General features: G+C 37.9%; 1 protein-coding gene across 1 annotated transcript; it reads left to right on the forward strand.

Moving 5' to 3' along the window:
- Window positions 1-102: 102 nt before the first annotated feature.
- On the forward strand, window positions 103-21,077 carry LOC137273202 (mitoguardin-like). The gene is made up of 13 exons (XM_067805699.1): window positions 103-312; window positions 687-973; window positions 3,264-3,437; window positions 4,360-4,451; window positions 5,508-5,726; window positions 6,294-6,406; window positions 7,790-7,862; window positions 8,913-8,999; window positions 9,628-9,726; window positions 10,352-10,486; window positions 11,002-11,055; window positions 11,554-11,670; window positions 13,702-21,077. The coding sequence occupies exons 2-13, from the start codon at window positions 724-726 to the stop codon at window positions 13,840-13,842; spliced, it is 1,554 nt and encodes a 517-aa protein (XP_067661800.1). The 5' UTR covers window positions 103-312; window positions 687-723; the 3' UTR covers window positions 13,843-21,077.
- The last annotated feature ends 20 nt before the right edge of the window (window positions 21,078-21,097 follow it).

The following is a 21,097-nucleotide window of genomic DNA, read 5'->3' on the forward strand; positions in this document are numbered from 1 at the left end:
TAGACTAAATTTCATAAATTTCTAAGTGTTTGAAATGTAAAGTTGAAACCATTGGATTTTTTACTGGTTCGTTTAAATACGAATATTATGCTGTACTGAACCATGCAAAGCTAATACCGACCCAAGGGCATGATTCTGTCAAGAGCACATAGCGGCTTCACTAGAACTGAGATAACGTGATTTATAACGGGACAGATATCATGCATAGTTACAGCTTGTCTTAGCTTACAGTTAGTTTTGAAGGCTACTTGCCAATAGTTGTACCTAAGATCTTCATTACAGTGCTGGTATCAACAATAAATATCTATCATGGTAGGCATAATTCTGTTTTTGTGTCATTATCATCGAATCAACGGGAGAAACGTGATTACTGTTCATTTTCGGTTTAAAAAACAAATATTTCATTTGTAATGTCAGTGTACCATTGTATGAAACCTTTGTATCAATGTATTGAAACTGTTTATGTTCACATATTCGTGAATTTTATATGTAATAGAATGCAATATTCATTTCTTTGTTCAAATGTATCAGCATCAATCAAAACTGATGGAATCATTGACATGATCCAAATGTTTGGTAACCCTGTCTGATATTTTATTTTGTATTATGTATTACAGTAGCTGAGTAGACAGTTAGTTCTTATATTTGGAATTGTCATAAATTTATTCAGTAAAAATTCATTTCAGACTTGTTGAGGTTGAAAGAAGAACTATCCTCTCCAAGATGTTCAAGAATCTCGCCCAAATTCAGCAACGGTTACCAGCGCTGCCACAGCTGTCCCGACAGTTCAAGTATACCGCCTTTAGTGTATCTCTAGGCATTGCTTTGATTGGTTTGATAGCTGCAATGCTGCGACGAAGGAGGGGTCGGCGACCTCCCACACAGAAAAAAGGAAACAAACACAAACAAGGGTTGGCTGAATTACAGAGGAAATATGGTCGAATAAGGAAACAAGCAGCAACCCCAAACGGAGGTAACTTAATACACCGCCACCTTGATAGGATGGAATGGCAAAGTTTCTTGTTCGTATTGTTTCTATTGAATGTCAGACAAATTTACTCTCATAATAGTAATGTTTGAAAATGTTCATGACTACCCATCATGCCTTTGAAAGTGACTTGGTGATGATAAGTAAGCAAGTAGACATTCATGGATGACATTCTTATGGCAAATTTAATATAGCCATGTTTACAATACACACTGAAAAGTTTTTGACTATTGGGAAATCATAGACCATTTCAACTTATTAGTCAAGGACAGAATGTGTAGGTGAGACGGCCTACCATCTCTTGTAAGTGAGATGGGTGCGATCCGCGGTACTAACTGACATGCTTCACCGAAATAATTGAGTCACTGTGGAACCAACTCGAGTGATTGTGAACATGGTGCGGGGGGATTAAAGCGTCCTGTAAAATCCCCAAGCGCAGTTGTTACTTGAAAGTTGTGAATAAAGCAGTTAAATAATTATCATCAATAACACTTTAACTAGTTTTAGACATGTTTTTGTGTGACACGCAGAACTCCTTCTCAAGGTAATCACATGTATGCATAACGAGTCGCTGTCTCGCATACACATCTACTGCTTATGGCAAGATTTTCATCAGTGTGCTTATACTGCTACCTTTATGGAGGTAATGAGATATTTTTCCTGGAGGGTAGGTTAAAAAAGTGTATGACCTGTGAAAATCCAGGCTAGAACTAGACTTAAAAATTCCATGCTTGTTGTAAGAGAAAATTTAAAAAAGGATGGTGGTTAGGCTCAGTGATTTATGATGTATGTCATCATATCTCAGTTTCATACATTGATACTCATGCTGTTGATCACTGTATCATGTATGTCTGGCCCAGGCATTGATCATTGTATGATGTATGTCTGGCCCAGGCATTGATCACTGTATGTCTGGCCCAGGCATTGATCACTGTACCATGCATGTCTGGCCCAGGCATGATCACTGTATCATGCATGTCTAGCCCAGGCATTGATCACTGTATCATGCATGTCTGGCCCAGGCATTGATCACTGTATCATGCATGTCTGGCCCAGGCATGATCACTGTATCATGTATGTCTGGCCCAGGCATTGATCACTGTATGTCTAGCCCAGGCATTGATCACTGTATCATGCATGTCTGGCCCAGGCATGATCACTGTATCATGTATGTCTGGCCCAGGCATTGATCACTGTATGTCTGGCCCAGACATTGATCACTGTATCATGCATGTCTGGCCCAGGCATGATCACTGTATCATGTATGTCTGGCCCAGGCATTGATCACTGTATGTCTGGCCCAGGCATTGATCACTGTACCATGCATGTCTGGCCCAGGCATGATCACTGTATCATGCATGTCTGGCCCAGGCATTGATCACTGTATCATGTGTGTCGAGCCCAGGCATGATCACTGCATCATGTATGTCGGGCCCAGGCGTGATCACTGCCACAAAGTTGGAATATTGCTGAATACAAAGTTAAACAAACAAATATTAACTGTGTATTTTTGTTTAATCAACTTAAAATGACATTGATAATGTAACCACTCTGTAGCAGTATGGAAAAAAGACAGTAATACTATTGTCAACAGTTTATGAAATATTGCAGCAATATCCAAATGGACACTCCTTGTATCCTCCATATCAAATGTTTGAGTTCTAATACTGCTGTATCAGACATGGTATACAGTAAGAAGAGTATTGTGTATCAGGAAGAAGTTGCCATGACAGGAGTTTCCGGTTCCCTCTTACTGTTACATCTTCCTTCTATTACGATCTGGTTACCAAATACACATGGAGAGAATATACTTGATTACTCGTAAGTTATAGTCACATAATTTTCAAAATATACTGTGTAGTTTGGTGAAAAAAAAAATAGTATAAAACAGGCTCACTCTAGAATGACATTGGCATGTTGATTTGAACAATACGGCATTATTAGATAACCTTGGCAATGACTGTAGTAGATGTGACATGCATTGCAGTGATGACAGGACCAGTAGCTAAACATTATTGCATTGTTGAAATACCACTAAATTTTGGAAGATGGGAATTTAAGAAAGTACATTCCAAAGTTGACTGCCATGGGCACAAGATAAATCTGTGTTTGTGAAATACAGACTGTACTGAATGTTGGAATTAAAGCCGAGGGTTCATCTGCAAGAGAAAAGAGAACTTTAACATTAGGCTGATATTGTATTTTCAAGCTCACACTGAATCAACATCCTTCGTGTGACTGTATTTATTGTAGTAAGTACTTTATTGTTATTCAGATGTGCCCTCTAGGTTGCGAGATAGTGTCAGTCCAAGTGGGTCGATGCGCTCTCTCGTCCACCAGAGGTCTCTCTCCAGCTCTCTCTCCAGCCTTGGAGGGGCATCATCGTCAACAGTCACACACCCCGGTGTAGACCCGGACAACATGTCTCCTCTACAACTGTGTCAGCTCGGTGAGTCCAGTAGTTAGTCCTTCAGAAAATATGTAGTTATAAAGTGACTGAGTGAGTGAGTTTTACTCTGCTTTTATCAATATTCAAGCAATGTCACGGCAAGAGGCACCAGAAATTAGCATGATACATTGTACAATTTTGGAAATCAAGCCTGGGTCTTTGGCATGATGAGTGAACACTTTAACCAATGGGCTGCCCCACTGAGGTTACACCTTACAGTTGTGATTTTGTTTCACTATTGTGAACATTCTAAGAGTGGTATTGCTGACCATGTTGCTAAAAATAGCAATGATGAAGTTAGAGAAGTCATTTCAGCTGTGGTGGTGAATAGGTTGAGGACCTTTATTGTGACAAACAGTTATGTATTACTGTACACTTATGTGTGATACACTGTATGGATGATGAAAGCTTAGCACATGCTATGTTTGCAGGAGGCATATTCCAGCATCAAAATGATTCGTTGGAAATACAGTCAAAACATACTGTGTTATAAAAATTGGCCTTTCCATTTTACTTGGTTTATAGGTCTGATGAACATTTTTTATGTTATGTAAACAAGGAAATCATTTAACATGACTTCTGACACACTGGGCAACTGGTCTTTTTTCTTAAGGTGAAAATGTAAAAATCCTCAAGATTTTCATTCATTAGTCACAATATTAATCTGAAATTTGTAAATTAAATGTTTTCAACCACTTACATTCCATTTTTGGGCCAATCACTTTTACATCCACGAAGTAGAAACTATACATGCAATTTCTGACACTTTTGTCTGTTGGCCATGTTGTGTCACATGGTAGGGATACTTGACATGGTTTTTGGACAAGGTACCATGATGTGCCAAACATATAGTGAATTGTTAAAGTTAACACACAAGCTGTGCCTTGTTTTGTAACTTTGTTACATTGTAAATGTTATACAGGTATGGAGAACCTGGGAGATGCTGTTGCATACTGGGAAGATGCTGTAATGAAGCTGTCCTATGTGGATGACCAGCCATACCCTGCTATACCAGTATGTTGGAAGTTAACTCTCAGTCGAGTCAATTTGCTTTCACTGATTATACAAAAAACTCACGTACATGCAATGAACATTTAGCTCATAGAGAGTAGTGAGATTAGATTTATGCTGCACTCAGCAATATTCCGTCTATATGGTGGTGGTCAGTAATTAATCGAGTCTGGATCAGACAATCCAGTGATCAACAGCATGAGCAGTGGTCTATGCAATTGGGACAAAAGGACGTGTCAATCAAGTGAGCAAGCCTGACCCCCCTGATCCCGTTATCTGCCTCTTACGACAGGTATGGGTTACTGAAGATCAATTCCAACCTTGATACTACTCAAAGAACAACCACAATTAGAAGGTTATGTAAGAAGTTATTTCAAAAGTTATGAAAAGATTTGACTTCTATTACCAGACTGGTTGTCATAGTATAACATAGTATCCGTGTCTAAACGCAGGATGGTATATGGGCTTGTTCAAACAATCATTTTCACACATGATAAGTGCAGTCACTACAAGAACTATGTTAGACCCATCTCATTTTGCTTCTTCTCATCTTACAACATATGACTGATGAGAGTGTAGGGTAGTAGTATGTGGTCCTGTATATAAAGCTGAGGTCACTAGTCAGCTGAAGTTAAGCAATGTCGGTCATGGAGATTGTTTGGCAGCTCGAAAGTTTGAAGGGTTTCGATCCTGCCCCACAGGGAAGGACATGATATAGGCACGTGAGTTCATTTAAAATTGCCTCTGTTCACCCAGCAGAAAATAGGTATGGTGGGATAAGTTATGTGACTATTAACCATCTAGCTCCTCACTGGCATCTAGATTGTCTGGACTACTAATGAACTGTGAGCATAGAGCATGTCCCTCAGTCATGTGGATGAGGTGCTATAAAAGTACTTGTGTTACTGTTATTAGTATTTGTTGATTATGCTTAAGCAAGATGTTAGAAGCTTGTAACGCAGGGCTGTTGGAAGTAGTGTTGTTGTTTGTTGGTACTTTTATAAGTGTAAAATGACCATAAAGCCAGTATGTTGGCTGACTTAGTGAAGGTGTTTGCAGGACCCTGACACTGCGGCACTGCAGCATCGTCTGGAGCACCTCCTGGACCTGGCGTACCGTATGCAGGACAACTATGAGCGCCAGTGTGAACGCCATGCAGACCAGGTGGCGCTGGAGTCTGCCTTGTCGGCCTTTGCAGAGATTGACCGTCTCCAGGAGAGGCAGCGTAGTCTTGATGAGTCATCTAGCGATCAAGACTCTTTCGTGTCAGCAACAGATGTGAGCATCTTATATTTTTAGTCATTTAATCAGAAATTATTCATTTTTGTATTGTCAAATTACATGTCATGTATGAGTAACGATACACTTTGCTATATGGTGATGAGTGAGTGAGGGAGTATGGATTTACACCACTTTTGTCAATATTCCAGCAATATCACAGCAGGAGTCACCCAAAATGAGCTTCACACAATGAACACATGTGGGAAATCAAAGGGGCTACCCCATCACCCCTTTTTACATGCAATTCCTTTTGAATTTGATTCAAAAGACTATCTGATCAAATGATTCTCTTTAGTGTGATGCAGTCTGTGGAAAGAGGGATTGAACTGGGTACTTCACTTCTTAATGAAGCTATTTTACAAGGGACTCCTATGTATAAAGCTTAATAAAATGGAGATATCATTCTCAGGATAACTAATGATGCGGTATCCAGCGTGGCCAATATTTATGAGGTGATTTGATGTGCAGAGTTGTTATTGAAAGAGTTACTGCTTGGTGTTTTGTTCTTTTCTTCAACTGAGCCTGATTTTATGGCAGTTTGTTACAGACTTTGCTTGCTTTCAGATGGCCAACTTGTCTGACCTTGAGAAACATCGAGAACTGTTCCGCTACCTGCCATTATATGAGGCAGGTCTACTCGAGCTCAAGTATGGGAACGTCTCCTGCAGATCTCTCAGGTGAGCATGGTAACATGCATCAAGAAATACTCCCCAATATTTAATTTATCCTTGAAAATAAAACATTCCTCTCGGTATTCAAGGTCATGGAACAAAAATTACACCATATTTTCATTTTGGTTTCCATGGTTTCTCGACAATATTCATTCAGTATCACTTACCTGAAATTGTCTTGGTGCGAAGAACTGAATACAGGTCAAATGAAAATGACGTTTTACGAGTGAAATAACCTACAAAAAATATGACTTGCAAGATGCTGACATTAGCCTATCAGAAAGCGTTCTTGGGCTTACAGTACAAATGGCCAAAATTTTAGAATGTTTTAAGAGAGGTTTAGAACTTGTGTTGTGCTTCTGTCAGACTATAGAAAATTTCTTCCAGTTCTAATGTTTATCCCTTTGGAGTGATGAATAGATGGTGTATTGTTTTCAGAATCAGATGTGCAGCCTTGGGTGAAATTGTTCATTTGGAACGCTCCCTATTAACCTATTCATGGTTGCATAATTTGTGATCTTGTAAAGAGGTGTTCTCACAGTGCAACCGTTAGTAACAGCAATATTGTTATTTGTGTACATTTAGTCATGTAGTCATGTATCTTGTGTGTGTCTCACGTATGACTCAGCAACTTGGATTTGTCAAGTGAAGAGGAAACACAAGCGTTAATGCCAATCTACATATCGTAGTTACTAAAAAAGAAAAAGAGAAATCCTACCAAGCTGTGGTTCTGCAACTAATTCTTAAGATGAATATTGTTTGAGCAAATAATTCACTTCTTTGAGAGCTTGAACATGAAGATCCAAGTTTCTCCAACATGCTGTTAATATAAACAAAGTGAACATCACTCTGAAGTGGACACAGATATAAAGGATTGGTTGAGAGCTTGTGATTTGAAGTAGAAATTATTCAGCTGCAACTAGCTGTATGAGATTTCAAATTGTTGCAATTTGGGTGTTCTCACATTGCAGTTGTGTTGCACGATACAAGTTACTAGTACATGCTGCACTGTGAGAACACACCTAAAGCATCTTTCTGATTGGTTGGTTGATGGGTCAGATAATGGAATCTGATTTTAATAAGATTGATGAGTTTGTCTGTACCCAGCTGACAGAATGGATCTATCATGCCTGCTGTTGATTATGAATGCTACTCCTGGCTTGCACAATACAAGTTACTAGTACATGCTGCACTGTGAGAACACACCTAAAGCATCTTTCTGATTGGTTGGTTGATGGGTCAGATATTGGAATCTGATTTTAATAAGATTGATGAGTTTGTCTGTACCCAGCTGACAGAATGGATCTATCATGCCTGCTGTTGATTATGAATGCTACTCCTGGCTTGTTTTTGTTGTGTAGTATAACTATGTCTTTTTTCTTCTTCCAGAACCGAGATGGCAGAATGTCTTTCTGATACTGAATTTCTAGCAAAGTTATTTGGCCTCAGGCTAGCATTTGAGGTATGTACTGTATTGTTTGTATATTTCTAACACTAAGTGCTAGTATTGCCATACCCGTATGCTGTGATGCAGTATGTGATGGGATCTAATGGTCAGTATCTTGAGAAAATCTAAGTTGGTTTGTTTTAAAGTATAATGAATTAAAATCTTCCTTGTGCAGCTTATTGTAGGTGAAATATACTTCTGGTATGCACTACTATTTGTCACAGTTACCTCCCTTGGTTAAGTTACCTTGTGTACAGATTCACAGAAAATGTTGACGAGGCTCTGTACCATCAGTATGGGATAAGCTTATGTATTGTACTATTTTGTTGAAATGAAGGGCAGTGTGAAAGTCTGAGGAGGGCAGTATATCAATGACAATATGGCAACATATATCACAGCACAGACCAAGGTTATGTATACACCCCAGATATTAACAAATTCACTGTCAGTGTTATCTAATATAGTGTTAATTTATCACATGGGACCACTATACTGATATGTATATCTTGTGTCATATTTTGTGTAGTTGAAAACGATTGTTTTGTCCCACTCTGACAAATTTAATCTTTTGCAGTGGTGGCAGCCATTTTTTAATATGGGAGTCACAAATCTGTTTAAATTAACCACTAGAGCTTGTGCCTCATAATACATACTTTGCATCAAAAGTCATTAGAGTTTTCAATATGTTGCAGATTATCTGACAAATGTGACATATCTTTTCAACACTATGTTCACTTTTGAATCTGAAATGACCAGCCTGATCAGGTTTATATGATGATATATGGTAATGAAGATGTATATTACGCCCCTTCTCCAGCCTAGATATCCTGCTCAAGACTCACAATCTCATATTATTACCCAGGATTGCCCAAGATGTGTGTTAGAAAGTTAAGTCTCACAACTTATTTCACCAAGTCATTTGTCTGTAATTGCAGGTCAAAAGAAAAGCGGACCATTGAACAGTCATTGTTATACGAATCTTTACCTCTTCAGAGTCTGTAATGAAAAGAGTATTTAGAAATATATAGACTTAAGTGATTAAGATAATGATATTTTGTTTTCCAGCATATCTTCAAAGATGGTGAGAAGCGCGAATGGTGGCGGGTGACGGGCAGAAGGCTTATTGGGGACATGCTTGTGCAGGCTGATAAGGTGAAGGTCACATCTAGATGATAGTCGAGCAGCTGGGTGGTCAGATCTTGTCTGCATCTAGAGAGTTCCGACTGTGCTTTGGGTGAAATTGTCTTCCTAAAATCAGGAATGCATTTGTTTGTGTTTGTATATTTTGAGTAGATAACTTTCCTGAAATAACCAGGAGAATCCATGATAGAAATAGTCAGCAACAACAAAGTCTTGTCTTAACAGAACAGTTGTGGTTACCTGGTGGATTGCATGCCATTTATCATCAATTTATCAATCAATCTGTCTCAAACTTTAAACAATGCATCATATAGGGCTTCTGGAATCTTGGTTACAAGAGACCCCAGTAGGACTGGGTTGTCAGACTTGATAATTTAAGTGATTGTGTATTACATACCTTAACATGGTGAAACATTGGTCCTAATATGGTCACTGGATTTACTGGTTGTGATTTACAGTCTTCTGACCTACAGTTGTAATTTTGCGGAGAGTGAAATAATTTAAGAGACAATGATGGAAAATAAAGTATGAAAGGAGATAGTCCAGAAAGGGTTCTTAAGCCCAGGACTCAAGTTTTCTCATCTGCCATCCTTCAGGGTGGTGATACTCATATTAGACTCTGATTTGTATTGTACTGCAGGACCCTGAGGAGTTTTATGTCGCTTATGACAAGATGGTGTCCTTCGTGGAGATCATGGACAGCTGGGACAAGATTGAGGAAGAGCTTAAAGGCAGAGGGGTGAGTTCTTGCATGAGTGTGAGTGATTGAGGGATAAGTTGACTGGCATGTGTGCATGTGTTTTCTGGCATTGAAAGGTGAGCACTTAAAAAGTGAGTGGGTGAGTTTAGTTTCACACCACTTTTAGCAATATTCTAGTAATATCACGAAGCAGGACATCAGAAATGCACTTAAAACGGCAAGCCAGTAGTTAGTCTGCTCATTGTAGCAATGTACAAATGAAAGCCAGGAGTAAATCTACATGCAAATCAGTACTGATAGATATTAATCATATGATCTCGTTTCACATGAGCAAGTTTCATATTGCTAGGGGACAGGGCACTAGGAACAATCAGCCCTTCAATTCTGTGCTGGGATAGCCTAGTGGCTAGTGAAACATACCTACTCGCTCCCCACCATGTAGTAATGAAACTTGTGACTTTAAGGATAAAAACATTTTCTTTGAAATATGCAAGAAATTGTCACTCATAAAGTTGCATGCTTCGTTATTGACCCACCAACTTCTGTAATGCCGATCAGAAAATTACCCTCACCACATATTTCCACCGGACTACTATACTTCTGTGCTCAGATTGATTGCTCTTGGTTCTCCTTTGTGTGATGTATCATTTTTTTCCAATTTCAGGTGAAGACCATGTCGTTTTATGACATTGTGTTAGAGTTTATAATGATGGATGCCTTCGATGATTTAGACAATCCACCAGCTTCAGTAGTAGCTGTTGTACAGAATCGATGGTTGTCTAATGGGTTTAAGGAAACTGTAAGTGTTATCTACAGATAGATTGTCCATATCATTAATATGCTGAGGGAAGAAAATGAGGGATCACATGAAAGCACAAGTGTTTCTTTACTTTTTTTTATTCACAAGCTATGCAATACGAAATGTGGACAAACCTTGGAAAGAAGTAAAGGAACACTTGTGTTTTCATGTGATCCCTTATTTTCTTCCCTCAGTATATGTAAGTTAAATCATTTGTATTAATAAAAAAGAGGCAAGAGGGTAAAACTGTCTTTATGATGTAATGTCACTCTTTGAAATAATTAAGACCATGGATAAATGGAGATTGTAAGGAAGTGATCACTGACGTTGGCCAAGGTTGAATAATTTAGAAACCTGAATGATTTAGCTGGGATATTGCTGTGTTTGCACCTTCAGTTTTTGCCAACATTCACTGACTACATACTTGATATATTATATTTCAATTTATCATGTTGAAAACAAGGTTCTGGCCTCATGTGTTGTTGGAGTTATGTGCCCTTGATTGTCTATTTCAGGCTTTAGCCACTGCTGTCTGGTCTGTGTTGAAAGCCAAGAGAAGAATGTTGAAGGTGAGTACATGAAGACCTGTATCTATACAGAGTTATGTCCCTTAGCCATGCCAGGATCTGCTCACTGTTGGGCATTTATTCATTATTGTAAGCATTGTCAGACTTACTGTTAAATTTGCTTTGTCATTCTGCTTGTTCTGACCCTTTGGAGTGTTGACATTCAACAGTTGTGTCAGCCTGCCACATGACTTGTGTACTCATTGTGTCAAAGTTCAAAGAGTACTTAACTTCACCTGATTTGTGGTCTGTGGTCTGTGCACTGTAGTGGAGACTGATGATGATTATAGAAGCATGAAAATGCTCTTTAGATATAATGTTTAATATTTTGTCAGTGTTATAGTGCAGCTAGTGCTATAGTCATTTACACAATGTTATATTATGATTCTGTTGATCATGTTTATGCATTAGATAGCAAATGCTTCGACCATTTTAAGTGACATAGTTCTTTTGTGAAGGGGGAAATTGCACCTTAATCATGTTGTGTTCTTGTAATTACAGTTTTCTGATGGTTTTATATCTCATTTCTATGGAGTAACGGAACACGTTAGTCCTGTGTTAGCATGGGGTTTCCTAGGACCCGAGTCGGATCTCAAACACATGTGCAATTTTTTCAGGGTAAGATTCACATGTATTGTCTTAGACATTGAATAATGTGTTGCATGGTTTCATCATACTGAATTCTGACATGATTGTCTCATTATGTATCTCAAAAATATCCTGATATTGATCTGTTCAGTTCATGAGTGCTACAGTCCTGCCTGTCACTGTATGTGGGCAGCCATGAGAGGTTGGGTAGCCTAGTGGTTAAAGTGTTCGCTCATCACTCTAATATCCCAGGTTCAGTTGCCCATGTGGGTACAGTGTTTGAAGGCCATTTATGGTGTGCACCCACCATGATATTGATGGATTATTGATAAAACAGCATAAACCACACTTACTCTCTCTGTGCTGCTGTGACAGGACTGAAATCTGTTCCTTGCTGCATTAAGGCAGATGTACTCACTTCACTGTATCTCTTTGATGTTGAAGCAAGTTACTGTTAAACACCACCAAATGAGCACTGTTATAGCTCTGTGTGTGAGTGACTTGACTGACTGATACTGCGAGATTGAATTCAGGGGACAGTGACCAAATTACTGTGTCTGTCCACCTGATATCCTGTCGATCACCAGATAGCTTGGGGAAAAATGACGTATTTATTAACTGATTTTATATAGCTGGAATATTGCTGATTTTGTCAATTATGAGATTCTCTAGTCCAAACTTATATACAGTCGAACCCCGTTTACCTGGACGTTTTGGTTTCACTCGCAAAATCGTCCGGATAGCGAGATGTCCGGTTAACTGGATCAAACATCCAAAACGTGAAAATTAGGTGAAAGCAAAAAATATTCACCTACGTCTATCAATAAATCAACAGTCAGTAGTAATAGCAGTGAATCATCATAACATATAAGTGTACCGATAATACATGGAGGTAGAACGTAGGTTACCATTTGTCAAGATGTCTGGGACGTAATCGTGTAGCATGTGGAGCTTCAGATGGTAAGTTAGATGAAAAACAAAAATTGATGGCAAAAAGTTTCTATTTTGCCAATTGCATATTCTTTTGTTAATTTTAAATGCCCTAAAAACATACAACATTGTATCGAATTTATGGTGTCTGCAGAAAGTAAACTTCCAGATGGGATCACATGACTTGATCATGTGGCAGGCTATTTTTAACTTGTATCGTGACCGATATCAGGGGTCGATTTATAAGTTTTATATACAGTAGAATTACAGTGTAGTTTCCCTTAATCCTACTTAACATGTGTTTTCGTTACTGATGAGATGTTCTCACATGTGCCAAATCCTAATGAACAAGCCGAGTGACGCGCGTCACTAGTGTTTTGATGGCTGATTAATCAATTCACACCAAATGCCTTTGTGATAGATTAAGAAATCACATAGTCGTGTGGTAAACGTTATTGACGTGACACATACACATGCACGTTGCACAGATCTCTCCGTCTGGATAACTGGATAATTTTTCAATGGAAATGTATGTTAATGGTTTGAAAATTCGCCGTCCGGAAGTGCGGGGTCCAGTTAAGCAAGTACATTTAATGAATGTAAGTTTCGTTTCACATAAAAATCGTCTGGAAGGCGGGGTTTCCGGATATGTGGGGTCCGGGTAAACGGGGTTCGACTGTATTTACACAACCATCATTTTATTGCCAAAATATCGTTGATTGCAGCATATAACAGTAGCTGTTTGGTAGCCTAGTGGATACTGCTGTGACTTGTCACAATAAGGCCTTTGTTTCATTCCAAACAAGGGTATAAACCCCTTTCCTGGAAGTCTAATATATACTCATGTAAACAAATAAGGGAACACATGAAGGTACAAGTATTCCTTTATCATTTTCCAGAATTTCACTCACAGTGAGCAAACCTTGTGAAGAACCTGGAAAAGAATAAAGCAACACTTGAACTCACAGATGTTCCCTTATTTGTTTCCATGAGTACATATTGATGAAACACATCGCCCCTACATCTATATTTATCGTATCCTGAATGCACATGATGTGTATGTTATGTTGTAAATACTGATGACCAGATGACAAGTACTGGTACTTTCAATTGTCATCATTTTCCTTCCAGGAACTTATTCTTGGATTCATCTGTGATATCTTCAGTTTCGATAAGGTTCGGTACACAACTGTGGAAGAGCTGGCAGCTGATATCATGAAGTTGGCAGTACAGCGGAGTCAACAGGCAGAGGACCGTTTGTCTGTGTCATAGGCAGGGAGGATAACTCTGCATCTTCACCTAAAATGGCATCACAGCCTGGGATAACTCCCATATCTACACCTCGTCAGGTTGTCACCATTAAACATCACACAGATATCTGATGGAAAAGACAGGAGTACATATGTTGTATATCTGCTCGTGTGAGATATATCTGGATATAACATCATGACACCAGAATTAGGAGAATCATTAGCATCAGACCAAGTTATATTGTTAAAGTCATGGATAGTCGATAGTGCAGTGTTTCAAGCCTTAATGGATTCTCTCATTGTTGATTTGTTATGCACATCAGCTGACGTGATTAGACACTGTGCTGTCACAGGTTATACAAGCAATGTAACCATGGCAACAGGAAGTTCTTCTTCACAGAGTGAAGAAACTATTATAGTGTTCAGAAAATGGTTACTAATGCTGATATTGTCACATATCTCATTGCATTGTCTGTCATTTGTTATTTGTAAATAGTCCATTAGGCATGTTGCTATGAGGATGTATGTTTATCTTGTTGATCACTGTATGTGGGTAGTTACATAAGACTCATTTGTGGTCAGGCTTGGTAGTGTTGAGGTATTTTGTAACCATGGCAACAGCTAAGGTATCACAGGTATGTGACTTGATACCTTAGTTTATGCATGATGCCATTTATTAACATAGTAACAGCTACAATGTCAATTGCATGCTAGCTGTAACCATGGTAACAGATTTAATCCATTGATAAATAATTGTATCTAGGACGTGTGTACAGTTAAACTTACATGATTACTGTTGGCATGGTAACATGCATGAGAATCATCTTGTGACAGTTTTTTCATATGAATCATTTTCAGTTCGATATGTTCTCAGTCATTATATTATTCACTCATCATGATAATATGTATTGTGAACATTTATAATCATGTAACTCTCAAAGGGAATTTTCAGCTGGTTCAGATGCCAGTGTTTTTGTGTCTGCCACAAGCATGTAGTGTTGTGTCAGAGCAGTTCAAGGCTTACAGTGTGGCTCTCATAGTGTGACTTACACAGAGAAGCTTATACAGAGTGGCTTTCATCGTGTGGCTTACACAGTAGGGGTTACACAGTGTGTATCAGAGCAGTTCAAGGCTTACAGTGTGGCTCTCACAGTGTGACTTACACAGAGAAGCTTATACAGAGTGGCTTTCATCATGTGGCTTACACAGTAGGGGTTACACAGTGTGGCTTACATCGTGTGGCTTACACAGTGTGGCTTACATCGTGTGGCTTACACAGTGTGGCTTACACAGTGTGGCTTACACAGTGTGGCTTACACAGTAGGGGTTACACAGTAGGGGTTACACAGTAGGGGTTACACAGTGTGGCTTACACAGTGTGACTTACATCGTGTGGCTTACACAGTGTGGCTTTCATAATGTAGCTTACATATTGTGGCTTACACATTGTGGCTTACACAGTAGGGCTTACATAGTGCAGTTTACACAGTGGTACTTGCACAGTGTGGGAGCCGTGAAGGACCAGGGTAGAATAGGCCTTCAGCAACCCATGCGTGCCATAAAAGGCGACTATGTTTGTCATAAGAGGCGACTAACAGGATTGGGTGGTCAGGTTTGCTGACCTGTTTGACACATGTCATTGGTTCCCAATTCCCCAATGTCAGTTCCCCATTGATGTTCATGTTGTTGATCACTAGATTGTCTGGTCCAGACCGCTTTCATATAGCTAGAAAATTGCTGAATGCTGTGCAAAACTCAACTCACTCTCTCGTTCACTCACTTAGTGTGACTTACACTGTGTACAGCATGGTAGTGGTATTTCAGTGATACTGTTCATATTTCAGTTGCAGATATATGTAGACATGCTCAAATGGAGTAAATTATAACCCAGTTAATTTTGATATGAACCATTCAAAACATGTACGGGATATTGGATTGAGAACACTGATAAAAGGGAAATGATGAAGCCCAGGAGGAAACAGGAAATAAGGGAAAATGTGACAATTTATTCCTTTGGAAATGTTTCATCTGTATGGATATATATTACTTTTTGTCACATGCATTGGGTCTGGCTAGTAGTCTGCTTGCAAAATGGAATATCCCCTACTTTGGAATGATATGGTTGCATGTGGCTTGGCTGATCTGACAGTATTCGACTAATGACTGGACCAAGACTATTAGGATTTAACCATATTTCACACTATTCCATTGAATTCAATACCAATATTCCATGAGAAGTAAGAAAATAGTATTATGCCAACATGTGTCAGTTGTAATATTAGTTGGTGATTAATTTGGAATCCTGCATAAATCCTGGAAAATCCTGGCTTCATATATCCCAGGTCTGGTATAAAGTGTTTAGGGTGGGGATGAAATGTCCTATTGCCCTGACTACTATTTATGGAGGATATCAAAACTTGGAGGTACACGCTGTAGATATTTGTTGATTCATATTAGATGTGAGGATGGTATTACAATCATAACTTGACCTAGTCAATGATGCGGTATACCAAGTATGTTTGATATTGTCAAGTTATTTCATGCACCTAAACCAGATCTCTATCTAAGAGATTCTTAATCCATTAAAAACTCAATACCTTTTTATTTCATAATCCCCAGATGATTTCAATCAGCAAGACTTAATAAGGTCTCTGTGTTGTCTCGAATATGGCAACATGGATGATGGCTGCTTCAACTCTCATTTATTCCTGTTTTCGTTTTGATTTTAGTTCAAAATTTTTATTTTTGTATCTGATGTTCTAAACATGTTGTAAATATAACTGAGTTATTGTTTTGTTTTTAGTATTGTAGACATTGATTAAAGGTGACATGCTCAACAAAAAATCAAAGATAATTGAAACACAGTTAACACTTGTTCGTGATATATAAAATGTAGTGGTGATCGTGAAAAAAAAAATTAGAAGCATATAGTTGCAAATCAAAAGTACAATATTTTGTACTTGGGTTACCTCCTTCAAAAGGAGCCGCTATACCAAACCCAGTCAGAGTTGGTGGATGTGCTCTCAAGTGTAGCAAAGCTTTTTCATTGGCCATAAGTTCCTTTGCGGATTCGCTTAGCCATCTCTTTCTTTGTGGCTTATAAGCCTGAAAGTGTTAATTTCAAATTGCACGTGGTCAATGATTGAAGTTTACATTGCAAATTGTCATTAGCAGATAGGCAGGCAGACATATAGGTGTCAATAAACCAGACATTGGGTTTTCTTTATGACAGAGTCTGCTTATCACAATCAACATTTTTTAATGTAACAAGTAGAGTATTTAATTGTGTTTTACGTTGCATGTGACTTTTAATTGGAAAGATACCTTTTTAGATATTTGATACCTGAGATTCTGACTTTTCAAAATAGACCACTCAAAAGATGTTAAAGAACATCCAACTTTTGAAAATGCAACTAAGGTTTATCTATTATATCATGAGAGATTTACTGTAATGATCTGAACAAAATGCATGGTCCTTAACTTTTATATAAATGTATACAATTTAATTTTATCTTGTATTTAGTTGCAGATAGCATTTACAAATTTTTGGAAATATAAAACACTCTCTACCCTTAATTGTTACAAGAGCAATGAAATATGGGGATCAGGATTTCATTGCTTATATTTTCAATCACGAATTTGTCTGACCTGAACTTGATGTTCTCTTTGATTTAGCCAGAGTGTTACTGATTCTGGCGTTAAACAACATGCACTTGCTTGCCACAATTTGTTAAGTTAAAAGTCTCACTGTGTGTCATTGTTCACTATTTGCAGTTGTTGTGTTGTCAGCTGATAACAAGCATGCAGTGTGTAACCGTGGCAACACATATGAAACATGTCATACCATATACCCTTTACTGCTGTGATATGCAAGTGCAATTGATTTGACCAAATCTGCTTCCTGCCTTTCCTCTGCTGCAAGTATATTACCCATTCATTTGTGTTCTACACATGACTTGCCAAGGTATGCGGCAGTCTACATTATCCAGCATATAATGTCTACTTCCTGTTATGATAGATACCCCTGATCCAATCATTATGGTAGCTTTGTTTAGGAAATGACATCAATGTTTGATGAGATGACATGGACATTTAATGTGCGCTTTCTGACGAGCATATTCCGCACATGGACCATTTGATAAATAACTTTACTTTTTCAGTGTCATTTGATTGGATGGCTATATTTAGTCATGCATATTTTATGTGAGTGACATTAGTGGACAGGTGCAGGGTATTTATCTCAATAGCATGGAGATATTTTTGTGCTGGATTATTAATGACATGAGTGAAGGTGTTACCTGGGTTTTTCATTATGTTATTGTGGACAATATGTATGTTGTGAGTCTCTTTCAAAGAGATGTAAAGTGTATTTCGTAGTGGCTTCATTAATATAGTAAGAATATTTCCTGGTCTTTCTGTGTTTCTCAAACATTTGTGGGGGGAAAGGACTAAATATAATTTTATGGACTGAATATAACTCCAAGTTTCAGTGAGGCAGGGAATTTGAATTATTGGTTGATATCAGAAGAAAAGTAAATGCCCCAATAGATCTGTTAAAAGGATTATGTTGTTCAGACAAAAATATTTTAAGAGTTATGTTGATTGATTGACAGACCTGTTGTCTAGTTTTACTGTATTTGCATTATTAGGTGCCCTCACCTTAATACACCCTCTACCTTTGGACTTCTTGTCAGGTAGTCTTTATAAACAGCCCTACTGAGACCAAAACATCTGTTTACCATCTGACCATTGTTATTTGGAATGATTTTGTTTTCAAACACAATTTGTGTCAATATGTCCCTATTTTGTTCACTAAACCGGTGCATAATAATTCTTGCTTAAAGGTGAGCTCTATGAGTGTCTGAATGCTACAAAGCATTTGTTTAAATTCCTAATGGGAATTCCTAATGATAGAACTGATCCCCACTAGGCTGTAAGAATGTGTGGTGCAATGCTTGATTAGTTGATTGTGATTGTAGAGTAGGTTGAAACCTGTTATCATACTAGACATATTTTATTGTGTTCATAACGTCAGTCACTTGAAAGGCTGGTGGAGTTTGGTTTTAGACAACATACATCTCCTGTAATCACAGATAACAAACCACTAGTACAGTGTATATTAAAAGTGAAAACATTGTGGTCCATGCAGGAGACTGTTGTCATGACAATTCCCTTCCTATGGCAAGGGATAGGGGACCAGCAATATTGGGTGATTCACTAAGGGTAAGTACATAATCTGGGTTCCTGGGCCAGAATGTGAACAATGTTGACTAGATTTAGATGTCATGATATTAATGAAATACTGTACTGACCATGTGACTTAAAATAATAACTCACTCACTCACTACAGAGGCTGCTGTCTATGTAAGCATTCTGAACATAATCAAGAAAGATTGCCTCTGGAACCGACCATATCAAATTCTGATAGGGACATTTTAGGAATGTTTAATATAAGAATGTTTGTTTAAAAGAAATGTTACTTAAAAAATTATGTTGTGACCTTTCTATGATATGGATGTAATGATGAAGCATTAGTTGATAAAACGAGAACTTTTCAGATGCAATTAATATAGAATGTCTGAAAGCAGTGACAGAATACAAATAAGAACAAGAATCCAAACTACATGTGTCCATATTTCTCTACCTTCAGTGTATTCAGTTTTCTAACCAATGTTCAGTGCGATGGATGCTGTTACATTTCAAGTTTGATGGATGTTTTCAAGCAGTGCTGTTCTAACATGGAGGCTACGAGAATTAGGATACATTAAGTGCAGAGAAGTCCACTTTACACTTGTTATGAATCTGGGTTTATTTTGTAGAGTTTCTTTTATGTATTGATTTTATGTGTTTTGACAGTGTGTTGTGATGTTTTTAGGCTTTTAGTTTTGTTAGAGTATTTTTTATAAACCGACTGTTGAGCTATCTTTAGGAGTAGTTGTGTTTCTGTCATGATATTTTCATGTTAGTTCTTGAGGCAGCTGATTTTTATATCAAGGCTGTAATGAATCAGAATACAAAGCATGTCCGTAAGTAATTACATAGTAATTATAACTACAAATAATTGAAGAAAGTCTGTTTGGATTAAGACTGGTATCAAGTTTCAGCATAAATTACCACAACAATTTTGTTTTGACCATGTTTGACCATACAGACCGTTGTTTACATGACTTCTTATTGTGTCACATACAATATAATTCCTTCAAGTACTCTTTGATGGAACTATAAAATGTCCTATGATTCACTGCAGGTTTCTTAGACCCCAAAAGGGTGAATATTATGAAAGGAATATGAATCAGAAAAAAACACAATGGTTTGATAGTGCCACATGCAGTCTACACCATGTACTTGAACACCACACATAACACCGCAAGATGGACAAGGCAAGATTAACAAGACAAGATTAACAAACACTGCTTTCTTGACAACATATACATATAAGCTTTCAAAAAGAAGAACAAAGTAGTCACAAATGTCTGATATTTCTTGACATGTCACGGATGAAAGTCGTTTTAAAGAAAGGCCAAATAAGTATAAATAAGTTTATTACTTTTAGCTGTATATTTTCATCATTTTGAGTTTAAATGTGTAGGTGAAAGGGGAAATTGGTCAATCAATTCATTACATACACCTCGAGATGTCACTGAACATCAACACTGTCCAGTCTTTCTTGCTGATAATTAACAATGTAGTGTGCGATACTTTGTAGGTCATGTAAACAATAAGCAACATTTTTTAGCTGTTTTTGTCGAGGACACAGGGTTATCCCAGCAAACTCTCTCAGTTCGTACCACCTTAACCCTCATGGCCCAACACCTCCCTATTACAATTTTTATACTCAAGATTTACATACATTCATGTTTATATTTAAAGGTTGTTGTTGAATTTATTTATCCATGCTTTTGATGTGAAGTAATATGACATCATCTGCTTGTCAGTGCTCAACTAGGTGTTCATGTACTGGAAGCCCTTGGTCTTTACAAGAAGAAATACAAGCTCCTAAAATGTTTGATGTTACAAGAAGAACTGTACTCCAATATGTCTGTCACTACAAGAAGAAACAGTCTGATGTGATGATATTAGTATGACTGATCCCAGGATAATGTTTGTTTTATCAACATTGTATTATATGTGTCTACGTCTTCAGGTGTGTGAGTGACAGGGGAAGAAATAGTCAATGTTCTGTTATTCTTACCCCGTAACCATGGTAACCAGATACTGGTAACTGTTACTTGAAACAATGATAAAGTGAGAAAGAAAGATTGTGTTTTTTGTTGTTT

This window comes from Haliotis asinina, chromosome 2 (genome assembly GCF_037392515.1).
Source record: "Haliotis asinina isolate JCU_RB_2024 chromosome 2, JCU_Hal_asi_v2, whole genome shotgun sequence".
NCBI lineage: Eukaryota > Metazoa > Mollusca > Gastropoda > Lepetellida > Haliotidae > Haliotis > Haliotis asinina.

Bases quoted from the DNA above. Each gene is read 5' to 3' on its own strand.
- LOC137273202 (XM_067805699.1), top strand. From the start codon at position 724: ATGTTCAAGAATCTCGCCCAAATTCAGCAACGGTTACCAGCGCTGCCA. The intron at 7,863-8,912 runs GTATGTACTGTA...TTTGTTTTCCAG, and splicing joins GCCTCAGGCTAGCATTTGAG to CATATCTTCAAAGATGGTGA. The intron at 11,671-13,701 runs GTAAGATTCACA...TTTTCCTTCCAG, and splicing joins ACATGTGCAATTTTTTCAGG to GAACTTATTCTTGGATTCAT.